The sequence below is a fragment of the Myxine glutinosa genome, chromosome 7 (genome assembly GCF_964187855.1).
Source record: "Myxine glutinosa chromosome 7, kmMyxGlut1.1, whole genome shotgun sequence".
Taxonomy (NCBI): domain Eukaryota; kingdom Metazoa; phylum Chordata; class Myxini; order Myxiniformes; family Myxinidae; genus Myxine; species Myxine glutinosa.
The window spans coordinates 70,388,456-70,402,946 of NC_136267.1; the positions used below are offsets into that span (position 1 = coordinate 70,388,456).

Consider the following 14,491-nt stretch of genomic DNA (forward strand, 5'->3'; position numbering starts at 1 on the left):
GGAAGATCACAATTGTTCAGGGAATTTCTACCTGATTCTGCTATAGGAGGGCATCACTCGGTAACGAGCAGTTTTGGGTACCGACTGGTTAGAGTAGAACCTAGAGGACAGTGCTTTCAGGAATGTTCATGAGCTAAGGATACAAGTAAACCAGAGCAATGCGACTGTCGCCAATATGCCTCTGCATAGTCCCACAATGGGTTGATGCCCTCGTTCACTGTCCTAAAAATAAACAAGTTTGATTGAAATCCCTTGAGCTGTTTTCAAGTATCACATTTTCACCAGACAGGACAGGTTTCACCGATCGGTGAAGCTGTTTCAGAGAAGGATTTTTTTTAAAATATTGGCTTTCAAGCTAATGTGGCTGCCACACCACATGACATATGACCTTTAAAAAATGTATTCACTGCATATGTATGTGTCAGGGATCACATTTGTGAAGTTTCATGTTTATTTGATAAGATTCGTTTTTCTATTCAAGATGGCTGCCAAACCACGTGACCTACATCATCATTTTCAAATGATATGCAACAATGGTGTTAGATGATGTTTGTAAAATTTGACATCGATAGGGTAAGTGGTTTCAGAGATATTATTTTTTAATATTTTCCTTCAATCCCACATGACTGCCACATCATGTGACCAATGATGTTTTCGTGATCATCTTTTAATTGCCATGCCTCGTCAATGACACACAAAGTTTCGAGTCAATCGGTTTGGTGGTTTGGGAGAAGATGCTTTTTAAAGGTTTTAGGTTAAATCCAATATTGCTGCCAAATCATGTGACCTATGATGTCATAAATTTAATATTTCAACACAAATGGGTCAAAGATCATGTGGATGCAATTTCCGATTTTTAGGATAAGGAATTCGATTAAAACATTTTGGCTGGTATACCACTTCACCTATGATGTCATCATTATCATGCTTTTGTTCGCCATTGGGAGTACTTGACAATGTGCCTAGTTTCAAATTTTTCCATTCAGCGGTTTCTGAGAAAGAATTTTTTAATTATTTGCGTTTAATCCAAGATGGCTGCCATACCACGTGACCTATGATGTCACAATTATCATAAAAACATTTGGCATGGGTGTCACTCCTACCCTGAAAGTTTTGTCTAAATTGAACATGTGGTTGCTGAGAAAAACGAGGTTTTGCCCGTACAGACGGACAGATGTACGGGCAGACGGACAAACGGACAACCGAAAACATAATGCCTCCAGCCACCTCCGGGGGCAGAGGCATAAAAAGCAGGGACAGGTGTGTTGTTTTGTGTTTACCCTTTCAATAAGCAAGTTTGGATTATATCAGACTGGCGGTTGGACATCAATCTATATCCCAGAACCTTGGGGCTTGTTCACATCATTGGGAGGCTCGCCCAGGTTCAATCTTCCCACTGGCTGTGTCCCATGTGAATACGGCAACAGTGCCCGCAGCGGGGCAATGTCTTTAATTTCTTCTCGGTGGCACAGCGGTTCACCGTGCAGCGTGCACGTGTTGAATGCTGAGAAAGCCTTCAGCATGGTTCATTCTCAAACGAGAGGGGATCCATATGTGCAGAGGAAAGGACAAGACGAGTGCTGTTGTTTGTCTGGTTGTAAATTTTGATTTTTTTAATCAATGAGATTTGATTGCTACTTATTTAGATAGATAAGAGTTTTTGGTGTACACAATGTCGAGGCTCGTGGAGGGGATAGAACATACAAGGACATGACAGAACAAAAGGAACAATAGAAAGAGGGAGGAAAACACATGAACAGAAAATATCATGGTTTTAGATGGGACACATGATCCGAGATGGTGGTGAACAGCTGTCTTGAAGACCTGAATGGAAGAATGACATTGAAGGGAATGTTGAAGTTGATTCCACAGGCAGAAAAAGAGGAATGAAAGAGTGGATGTGAGCAGTGATTCTCGGATTTTGGGAGTATCACTCGAAGTGGGTTGCTAGTAGATCACGTGAGCTCTGCAGAGCCCTGGGGTGGGGGGTGGAGGGGGTGGGAAGTGAGAGGTTGAACATACCATGGAAAGAGCAGAGGGTGCAAGACCATAAATGAGGCTGTATAAGGAGACCACTCACTTGTCTGCGATGTAAAAGTGACAGGCCCATGGACTCAACTTCAGAGGGGCATTCCAATTATCTTCATAAAACATAATTTCCACAGCGTAAAACTGAGCAAGGGGTGAGGTAGTGGCATCAGCTCAGAGGGGAAAGTAGCAATCCATCAAACTGCAGAAGAAGGCCTTGTAGGTGAATAAGAGTTCAGGTGTGCCAAGGAAGGTCTTTGCATGATGAAGAATGCCCAGTCAGTGTCTAGCTTTGGAGGCCAACTTAGAATGAACTATGGTTTGCCCCAAGAAAGATCATGGCTAAGAGTGAGGCCAAAAAGTTTGAGTGACTGAACTTCTTCAAGAAGATTGCTTAGAAAGTAGATGCGAGAATTTGCCAGGAAGCTGAGAGTGATGGGACGAGGGGGAAGCTGGGAAAGGGGGTATGGCAAGGGGGAGGCTGAGAGTGGGGTGTGGCAAGGGGGATATGGGAGGAGGTAGGGGAGGAGGAAATGGGAGGAGGCATGATAGGGAGAAGCTTTGAGTCGAAGGGGTGAGGGGGACGCAGAAAGAAGGGGCAAGAGGATGGATGCTGAAGAGCAGCACACAGATAAGGTGTGGGGTTGGGAGGACGTGGGTATGTAAGGAGATGTGGGAGAAGGTGCTAACATGAAGAGGTTTAACATCATTGGTAGAAGCGAAGAATTGATGGTTAGGTGCAGACAACCACTGCAAACTAGACTTCTCAAGATTCCCAATCTGGATATATGGAGAAAAACATCATGGGAAGGGTGACATGAATGGTTGTTGAAAGCACAGATGAAAGTGGTGCTGTATGTTTGGGTGGAGAGTTAATTGACCAAATATTTAGGAGACAACAAACAACAACAACATGAATTTTAAGGCCATTTTCCCTGCTAGAGCGGGGGTTAGCCTTGCGGTCCCCATGACGATCTTCTCCATTTTGCCCTATTTTCTGCATCTGTCCTTGTTAACCCCTTTGCCCGCATTTCTTCTTCCACCATCTTTAGCCAAGTCTTTCTCGGTCTTCCCCGTCCTCTACTGCCTTATACATTCATTTCCATCCCTCTTCTCAACCAGTCACTTTCATCCTTCCTCGACACATGACCAAACCATCTCAACGTGTTCCTCTCCACAGCATCAATCACAAGACCAAATATTTAGGAGAATAATAGGGAAATAAGCCTTCTGAAGAGGAAGAGGAAGAAGAAGAGGAGGAGGAAGAAGAAGAACAAAAAGAAGCAGAAGATATCGTAATGAAGAAATATGTGTGTTGTACCTGATAGAGAAAGTAAAGTAAAGTATCTTAAAAGTTTTTTAAACGCTTTACCACCACATAAATGCTTTAAATAAAATAATTCCAGAATTTACCACCATTTTACCCAGTGTCTATTACACCACCCCATCTAAAATGTTACATTAGTTATTTGTGCCTGTTGTTTGTGTCCTTTATGACGTCCTTCAAAACAGTAAGTTTCCTGTTTGGAATGATTTTCAATTTTGTCTGACTGTCAGGCAGAGAGACAGAGTCGAAATATTATCTCACTCCTTTCTGTGCAAGTGCGATCGGAACCAATTCAGAGTCAAAGTAAGGTAAAACGGCGGGTTTGTTTTTCGATTCGTGTTCGAAATATAACAACCAATTTAAACAAGTTTTCCTCAATCATAAACCGACGTTTACAGACAGAAGGACGAATCGACATAAACTAATAATTGTTTAATCCCACCATTTTCGTAATGAACGAAGTACAAGCAGGAGTTTGTGATTTTTTTGGAGGTTTTTTTTCTTTCTTTTAATCAAGGAGGAGGAATACGATAACGTTTAGGAAGCTGAAAGGACAATACTTGAGAGAGAAAAAAAAGTGGAATGAAGCCGCAGGTGTGGTCGACAGATTTTGAATGGAAATCATACTTGACTTCCGCATCTTCATGTTATAATACAAGGGCCCCAAAGATTCAAGTCAGCTAATGAGCACAAATTATTATTTTGTAAAATATTCTCATTGTTTAAAATCTGTTGCTTTTATTCCCACTTCATCTTTAGTGCAATAAATTATAGTTTGACGAAATCATGTGAACAGTTTGGAACCAAGTTTTTCAACAGGAGATTCTATCTAGTTCCTGTATCTAGTACTACAATAAAGGATACTATCTTGGGTGTGATAGAAGATTGAGTTGCAATGAATACCATTATGCAGAGATACCTCGTCTGCTTTGTTTCCAAATTTGAAAGAGAGAAGGGTACTGGGTGAAGGGTGTAGCACCTTCACCAACCATTTGGAAAACCTGACGCAGTCTATTGCAGCCAATAACGAACATTCATGGTATAAAGCGATCCTGGTACATAACAACCACGTTAAATTGTAATTGTGGGATGAAAGGTATGTTCCAATTATTTAACAAAACAAAAATTTAAATCAAGAACTCCTTGTGTTTTCCAAACCTTTTGCATTGCCTGATGGATCTCCAATTGAACTCAACATGACCTCTCCAGATGCCAGGCAGTGTGAAGTGTGTGGGTTTGCCAAACCAGTGCGCCAGTATACATCTGTCGGCTCTACAATCTGTGGTGTACAGACGTCTCCATAATTGAAACATTGCAATAGGCAGAGATGGGGTAATCTATACATATTTGTTACATGTTTCACAAGCATTTGCATAACACAAATATTGTGTTGAAATCGAACCAGTGAGAAGATTTACACTGGCTATAGTACTCCAACACTTGTCGCATCAGGGATGGGGGTGAGAAGTGAGAGGGTATTTAAAAAAAAAAAAAAACACACACTTAGAGGCCATTTTTTCCCCGCAAAGCGGGGATTGGCCTTTTTTGGGGACCGTGGTTGTTGTTGTTTTTTTGGTCCCCTTTTTGAAGCAATGTTTTATGGCCGGATGCCCTTCCTGATGCCAACCCTTTTTGCCGCCTTTAACGACAAACAGGGAATTACCAGTGAACTGGTACTCAATTAGCCAACCTCGGAAGGAATGAACAGGCTGAGTCAACCCCCCTGGCGTTAATTCAGCAATCGACCGGGATTCGAACCCAGGATCCTAGGTATCCTAAAGCCGGCACCCTAGCCGCTAGCCCAACACCAACACCAGAAGTGAGAGGGTGAGAGGGAAAATTAATATTGTGCCCCAGCTAGTAATGCATCCTCCCTCCAGCAAGGGTCAGTAAACCACATGCACTGTCCCACTCCCATTTGCACAAGCAAAAATGGCAAATTGTCACCCAATTGTGAGGAAATTCCTAAAGAAGTGCCCCACTGAGTATAGTGGGAAAAGCAGCGCCATTGTTCTGATGTCGCTGGTACCCAGAGTATCCTGGGAAGTGACGGCAGTGACATCACTTCCCCCAAGCTCAGTGGCTGTGTTAAGTGTTTGTCTCGGCAGTATGTTCGTGTCCGTGTGTATGTGTGTGTGTCAGCTCTATTAAGAGCCTTAACCCATGTAAAAAAAATCCTCCAAAGAGAGGAGAGGGGGTATTTTGTACCCATTACCTTAACCCCAGGTACCAAAAGCGCATATTTAAATTTTGGCCTGCAGAGCACCAGGTTGATAGTTTACACTCAGGTTGGGAATCAAATCCAAACTAGACAGAGCAAAGGCAACTATGCTACCTCTGAGCTATACCGTCACCATATTGAGATAATACAAACAACTAAATGATTTAATCAAGAAAAAGACATTTATAGGACAGGTGTAATCGCCACAGAAGCCTCTTCTTGAGTCAAACGTTCCCTAGATACATGTTGAAAACTTGACTTTATGCCAAGTATTGCCACTGTTCAAAAATAAATACAAAAGTGTTAATATTGCAAATGGAGATGCGAAGGATGTCATCACTTACCTTATGCATAGAAGGAGAGCGGGGATTTTTCCCAGTGTCAACAATGTAGATGCGTGAGGAGATGAGAGAGGGCAATATGAGCTTGTCACGTCGCTTGCTGGGATCTCCGTGGCAACTACTACAGGCATTCCAGCCACTGTGATGCAGCTCATCACGGATGCAGGGCATTGGCAGGCGATGAATAACCTTTCAATACAGCACAGATTATTTAGCCATTGGTTTGTGCACAATTACTACAATTTTTTTTTTTATCTCTGAAGCAACAATATACAAAAGTTTCAACAGTTTGGGAAAAACCACGAATCGCAAATTCTTAATGCTGTCAAAAGTCATTGCTTAAAATTGCACACTAATTGAACAAATTATACAAAATACTCTTGTATTAAATTACCATATAACCTTCAACAAAACATTTGATCGCTCTGGTGCTTTCAGAGAAGAAAATAGGTGAGAGGACTGACCTTGGAAACTATCGTCTGATTACTTTGCATCTTAATACAACTAAAATAAAGGGTGATTTTAAATTTGAAAACCCTAAATAATTCCCACACAGTAAGTCATCAAATCTTCAAGTTACATCATCAACAAAGAAAAGTGAACCAGTTCCAGAAGCAGCCATGCAAGCCCAAGCAATGACACGACCTCCACCATTTTTTTTTGTTGTTTGTTTGTTTTTTGTATACAAGATCGAGGCTCGTGTAAGAGCTAGCATTGATCACAAAACGACAAACTGACACATAAAACATGATAAAGGGAGCGGGAGACAAGATGGAGAGCAGGGACATCGGGAGATACAGTCACGTGAAAAAGTAAGTACACCCCATGTAAAGTTTTGACTTTTTCAACATATTTCAACATACAGCTATTTGATCTTCATTTCAACAATATTGAGAGATAAAGGTGATATAATATAACAAATATCATGAATCATTTACATTTTGTAGTCCATTGTATAATTTAAATAAACATAAATGCAAATTTCGCATGTGGAAAAAGTAAGTACACCCCTACATTTATCACTACTTCAAATACCTAAAATTAGAATCAGGTGCACCAGCTCAGGTGCAAATGATTAGAACATCGTTAGAGAGGATCTTGGAGGAACCTGTCTTATTTAAACCTCAGACATTTCGTTTGGTTTGCTCTTTGTTGTTGAAGTGTGGGGCGTCACCATGCCTAGATCAAAAGAGCTCTCTGAGGCCTTCAGAAAGAAGGTTATAGATGCCGACGAGTCTGGGAAGGGATTCAAAAATATCTCCAAACAATTTGAAATCAATCATTCGACTGTCCGGAACAACATCTACAAGTGGAGAAGATGCCAAACAACTGCGAACTTGTTCAGGCCAGGCCGCCCCAGCAAGTTCAGCCCGAGAGCAGACCAAAAGATGCAGAAAGAAGTCTCTAAGAGCCCCAGAATGTCATCATGCGACCTACAGGTAGCTCTTGCCACTGTTGATGTCAAAGTGCACGAGTCTACCATTAGAAAGAGGCTGCACAAATTTGATCTACATGGGAGGTGTGCCAGGAGGAAACCTTTGCTGTCCAGAAAGAACATCAGGGCAAGACTAAAGTTTGCCATTGAACACCTAGGCAAAGACCAGCACTTCTGGAACAATGTGCTCTGGACAGATGAGTCAAAGGTAGAGCTATTTGGCCACAGTACCAGAAGACATGTTTGCCGAAAACCAGAAACAGCATTTGACCACAAGAACCTGAAACCAACTGTAAAGCATGGTGGTGGAAATGTTATGGTTTGGGGCAGCTTTGCTGCATCAGGGCCTGGGCAGCTCACCATCAAATAATCCACTATGAATTCTTCATTGTACCAGAGGGTGCTTGAGGATAATGTGAGGCCATCTGTCGGAGAGTTGAAGCTCACCCGAAGGTGGACCTTGCAACATGACAATGACCCTAAACATACCAGTAAATCCACCAAAGAATGGCTGAAAATAAAGAAATGGAGGGTTCTGGAATGGCCAAGTGAAAGCCCGGATTTAAATCCCATCGAGATGCTGTGGGGGGGATTTGAAACGAGCGGTGCATGCAAGAAACCCCTCAAACATCGCACAGCTGAAAGAATTCTGCATGGAGGAGTGGGCAAAAATTTCTCACAGTCGATGTCATAGACTGGTAGACAGTGATAAGAAACGCCTCCTTGAGGTTGTTTCTGCCAAAGGGGGCAATACCACCTATCAGAGCCAAGGGTGTACTTACTTTTTCCACATACGAAATTTGCTTTTATATTTATTTAAATTATACAATGGACTACAAAATGTAAATGTTTCATGATATTTGTTATATTATATCACCTTTATCTATCAATATTGTTGAAATGAAGATCAAATAGCTGTATGTTGAAATATGTTGAAAAATTCAAAACTTTACATCGGGCGTACTTACTTTTTCACATGACTGTATATATATATATATACATATATATATATATATATATATATATATATATATATATATATATATATATATATATATTTGCATTTATTTATATACCCGCTTTTGCATTTGCATTTATATACCCGCTCCACCCCATCATGCATCTCTGCAATCAAATCGAATGGACTCCTGCGTCGACCCAGGTACATTCACCGTGGCTCCGGTCGTAAGTTTGTTTATTTACAATCAGGTCACTCCATCCCCATCCTCTGGTCGGCTCAGCGCACTCCCACTCATCGTCCCAACACACCTGGTCACAACAACGCACAAAATCGCACCTCCTGTCTGCGAACCCTGGCCAAATCACCTGGATTCATACCCGCCGTACAAAACAACATCAAGCTTACCCTGTTCAATACCCGGTCCCTCAACATCAAATGCCTCATCCTGAACGACTACATCCTGGAAAATAAACTGGACTTTCTCTGTCTCACTGAGACCTGGCAACAACCACTGGACTACTACACGCTCAACCTCAGCACACCCAATGGATATTCTTACATCAATAAACCACGCTCGGAGGGCCGAGGTGGTGGAATTGCCGTTATTCACCGACAAGACATCAAGACCTACCTCATCTCCATCTCATCTGCTCCATCATTTGAACACCTGGCTTTTAAACTCTCTGGTCACACACAGTCAGTCATGGCTGTTGTCTACCGCCCTCCCAAACCACACCCATCATTCCTGTCTGACTTCTCCAACTTTCTGACCCAGCTATGTTCCCTCTCCCCCTCAATCCTCCTCCTTGGTGATTTCAATATCCACACGGACTCCACTGACTCCACGCTAACCACTGACTTCACTGACTTACTCACCTGCTTTAACCTCACTCAACATGTCAACTTTCCTACCCATAACCGTGGTCACATTTTGGACCTTGTCTGCTCTACTGGACTAATTTTGCACCATCTCTCTGGCTCCGACCTCACTCTATCTGACCACCTAGCCATCACTCTGACCATCAACATCCCCACCCCAGCACCAAGGCATTATCGCACTATCAACTTCCGTAAGCTAAACGCTCTTTCACCTACCTCATTCTCATCGACCCTCTCTGAAAAAATGTCCATTTCTCCCTTCGTTGACCTCCACACCCCTTATGACCTCACTGACTATTACAACCACACTCTCTCCTCCTGCCTTGACCAACTTGCGCCTATAAAAACCAAAACAGTTTCTTTCACCCATTCTGCTCCCTGGTTTACCCCTGAACTCCGCCTGATGAAAACTCGTGCTCGCCAACTTGAAAGACTCCGCAATAAAACAGGTCTCACAGTTCACTCCCAGGCCTACAAGGACCACATACAACACTATAAAGATGCCCTCTCCCGCGCCCGCTCCGCCTACTACTCTCAAATTATCCACTCTGGCTCCGGAAACCCAAAAGCACTCTTCTCTACAATAAACAAACTCCTCAGCCCCCTGAACACCACCACCCAGTCATTCACAATAGACAACTGCATCTCCTTCCTTTCATTCTTCCAACGCAAAATTGAAAACATCTACAACAGCTTGACCACCGCCGCACCCGCTCCCCCTCAAACCACCTGCCCCCCCTTATCCTGCCATCCCCTGTCTCAATTCTCCCCAGTCTCCCCTACTGACCTCTCTGAACTCCTCATCGGAATGAAAACTGCCACCTGCACTCTTGACCCCATCCCCTCCAGCTTTGTCAAGGCCTCCCTTCCTGCTCTCTCTCCACTTATCATTGCAACAATAAACTCCTCCCTGTCTACAGGCATCGTCCCACCATCCCTCAAAATTGCTGCTGTTACCCCCATTCTGAAAAAACCTGGACTAAACCCTGACACCCTAAATAACTTCAGACCCATCTCCAACCTACCCTTTCTGTCAAAGGTTTTGGAACGCGCTGTAGCCACTCAACTCAAACATCACCTCTCTGCCAATAACCTGTATGAAACATTCCAATCCGGATTCCGCTCCAACCACAGTACTGAAACTGCTCTCCTCAAAATCACCAACGACCTTCTCCTCTCCTCTGACGCTGGCAACCTCAACATTCTCATCCTCCTCGACCTCAGCGCCGCCTTTGACACCATCGATCACACCATCCTCCTCACCCGACTTGAAACCACCTTTAACATTACTGGCACTGCCCTCTCTTGGATTAAATCATACCTCTCTGACAGACGTCAGTTCATCTCCATCAATAACTGCAAATCCCCCACTGCTCCCCTCCCCCAAGGTGTCCCCCAAGGTTCAGTTCTTGGCCCCCTCCTCTTCATCCTTTACCTGTCCCCCCTCGGTCACTTAATCCGCCGTCATGGTCTCCAATTCCACTGCTTCGCCGATGACATCCAGCTTTTCATCTCCACCAAGTCCATCTCCACCGCCACCCACTCTATCCTGACAAACTGCATCACTGAAATAAAATCCTGGCTTCAAATCAACTTCCTCAAACTTAACTGTGATAAATCTGAAATAATCATCATTGGCCCAAAAACGCTCACCAAGTCCACCCATAACTTTGCCCTCAACATCGACGGTTTCCCAGTATCCACCTCCCCTCACATCCGGAATCTTGGCATCATCTTTGACCAAACCCTCTCCTTCGACAAATACACTAAACAGATCACAAAGACAGCCTTCTTTCACCTGAAAAACATCGCCCATCTCCGTCCATCCCTCTCCTCCGTGGCTGCAGAAACCCTCATCCACGCCTTCATCACTTCCCGTCTGGACTACTGCAATAGCCTCCTTTATGGTTCACCCTCAACAATCACCAATAAACTCCAATACATTCAGAACTCCGCTGCCCGTCTACTCACCCATTCCCGGACCCGTGACCACATCACCCCCGTCCTTTACAAGCTTCACTGGCTCCCCATCTCCCAGAGAATCCAGTACAAAATCCTCCTCTTGACCTACAAAGCCCTCAATAACCTGGCCCCATCCTACCTGGCTGACCTCCTCTCCAGACACACTCCCACCCGCAACCTCCGCTCTGCTGGTACCAACCTCCTGACCCCCCCCCCCCCCCCCATCCGGACCAAATTTAGATCCTGGGGGGACAGGGCCTTCTCCATCGCTGCTCCCACCCTCTGGAACTCGCTACCTCACACCATCAGAGACTCTTCCTCACTCACCACATTCAAAACATCACTCAAGACCCACCTGTTCAACACTGCATTCAACATTTAACCCACAGCATCTAACCCCTGACTATCTCCTCTCCTTCTCCCTCCTTTGTGCTTTGAATATTTCCCTATTGATTCTTCTTTTTTTGCAATTGTTTTTATGTTTTGCTATGGCCTCTAAATGGCCTCTAAAGGTGGTTTTTTTTTTTTTTATGCATTATGTTTTGCACTCTGTCAAAGCGTCTTTGGGCTTCCTGAAAAGCGCTATATAAAATAAATGCATTATTATTATTATTATTATTATTATTATTATATATATATATATATATATATATATATATGTATGTATGTATGTATGTATGTATATATATATATATATATATATATATATATATATATATATATATATATATATATATATATATATATATATATATATATATATATATATATATATATATATATATATATATATATATATATATATACATACATACATACATACATACATACATACATATATACATATATATATATATATATATATATATATATATATATATATATATATATATATATATATATATATATATATATATATATACACACATATATATGTAACACCATACTGTGGAGCTATGCTCTCACGATAAAGCCGGACAAAATGGACGACACCAGGAACGAAGTTTCACTGAGGTATTTATTTCTAGCTCAACTCAAAAGCACCGAATCACCAGATCGAACGGGCGGCCATTTATAAGTCAAGTTCAACACACAAAAGCCATGCCTCTCAGGCGGGGCGTGGTATGCAAATAGGTAAGCCACGCCTCTCAACGGGGCGTGGTATGCAAGTCAAGTGTTCGCCCGGGAAAGGCAAGTCTGGACACGTCCGGGCGAGTCCGGACAAGTAACCGCTCGCCGGTTGCGTCATCGGCCGGTCAAGGTGATTGTGTATGCTTCCGGTAACCGCTACATGCACCCCCCCAGAAATAACTTACACCGGGAGAGTCAGTTTGAGGGGGGTCTGGATGACCCGGGCGAAACGACCCCTGGTGATTCGTGTGGGGGTGGTCGGTGGCGTGGCGGCGGATGGTCGGGCGGGGGGCTTGGTTGACGGGGGACGGCCCCGCCGTGGAGGAAGGGCCAACCGTGGAGGTTGGTCGAGGTCCAAATGGGCCGGTTTGAGGCGGTCCACGGAGATGTGGTCTGGTTTGCCGCCGATGTCCACGATGAACGACTTGTCGTCCCTCTTCAGGACTCGGAAAGGTCCATCGTACGGCGCCGGAGCGGTCCCCGGTGTGCGTCGTTGCAGATAAAAATGTACTCCGCAGTGCGAAGTGCTGGGGGGATGTGGGGTTGGGGCCAGCCGTGATGGGACGTGGGCACGGGGGCGAATCTCCTGGCGGCCTCTTGGAGGACCGAGCGTTGGCGAGCCGCGGACCAGGGGCCGGTGGCGTCAGGGATGAACTCGCCCGGCATGCGCAGTGGATGGCCGTAGACCAGCTCGGCGGTGGAAGCCTGGAGGTCCTCTTTAGGGGCCGTTCGGAGGCCCAATAGGACCCACGGGAGCCTGTCGGCCCAACCATCATCCTGGAGGCTGGCCCTGAGAGCGGCCTTCATCGAGCGGTGGAACCGCTCGCATAAGCCGTTGGCTTGGGGGTGGTAGGCCGTGGTGTGGTGAAGCTTGACCCCCAAGGCCTGGGCGACCGCGCCCCAAAGTTCGGAGGTGAATTGCGGGCCTCTGTCGGAGGAGATGTCCGAGGGGGTGCCGAAACGGGCAATCCAGGTGCCAATGAAGGCCTGCGCCACGTCGGCGGATGTTGTTGATGCCAGCGGGATGGCCTCCGGCCACCTGGTGATCCTGTCCACCATCGTGAGGAGGTGGGTGAAGCCCCGCGAGGAGGGAAGGGGTCCCACCAGGTCCACATTGACATGGTCGAAGCGCCACGCGGGCACGTCGAATGGTGCCAACGGGGCCTGGGTGTGCCGGTGGACCTTCGCGCGCTGGCAGGCGACACAGGCATTGGCCCAGTCGCGGACGTGTTTACGGAGCCCGTGCCAGTCGAGGATGTTGCAATTGTTACGGGACCGCGGCGAGGATGTTGTTTGCCGAGCGGATGGCTGCCGCGCCCGAACAGTTACCCCGACTAACCCGATTCCTGAACGTTGGCCGAACCGCGCCACAGATATTCAATGGGGAAAAGGCTAAAGCGAAGGCTGTGAAGAAGAAGAACACCAAAGCAAAAAGGTTGGAAATGCTACTAAATTTATTCCTACTATTTACACAATCAAAGAAATCAAGGAGAAGGAAGGATAATAAAATAAAATACAGAAGAGGAAAGGTGACACAGTGAAAATCGCTAGCTTATCTAAACAGGCTTAACTTATACCCAGGGACAAGACACACAGAACAAACTCACGTACACGAATGGGGAAATTGCAGGCAGGAATGACAGGAGGTGGGTGGCTGGAGGGGGAGGAAGGCACGGAGCTGGCTGAAGCATGATCCCGCACGGGACGTCGGGCTGGACCTCGACGGCCGCCGATGCCACCGATCCTGTCGTGTGCGCGGGGTAACGGGTCGGAGCTGCTTGGTGGAGCCAACGCTGCTGGTGGGGGGTCTGGCGTGACGGGTTCTCTCTCCCTCTCTCACAAACTCCAGGACTCTTTCTCTCTTTGCTTCGCTTCGCCCCTTCTCTCCTCTCTCTTTATTAGTCCAACCCAGTCCAACAACTTCCTCTCTTGCTTGGTCCAACTCTTAGTCCCACTCAGTCCAACTCTTAGTCCAACTCAGTCCTCTCTTGCTTAGTCCAACTCTTAGTCCAACTCAGTCCTCTCTTGCTTAGTCCAACTCTTAGTCCAACTCTTCCTCTCTTGCTTAGTCCAACAACTTAGTCCAACTCAGTCCTCTCTTGCTTAGTCCAACTTTCGCTGCCACAAGCTTCTGCGATGCTTTCCGGCCCGGGTGGGAAAGGCCGTGGAGGGCGTCAAAAATGTGCCACTGCCATCCGGTGGGCAC

General features: G+C 45.2%; 1 protein-coding gene across 1 annotated transcript in view; it reads right to left on the reverse strand.

Annotated features, from left to right (window-relative positions):
- Nucleotides 1-14,491, reverse strand: part of SELENBP1 (selenium binding protein 1) — a 149,625-nt gene that overhangs the window by 67,036 nt on the left and 68,098 nt on the right. The window contains 2 exon segments of the mRNA XM_068122506.2: nt 4,514-4,634; nt 5,921-6,106. Of these exon segments, the coding sequence (XP_067978607.2) occupies nt 4,514-4,634; nt 5,921-6,106 (307 nt within the window).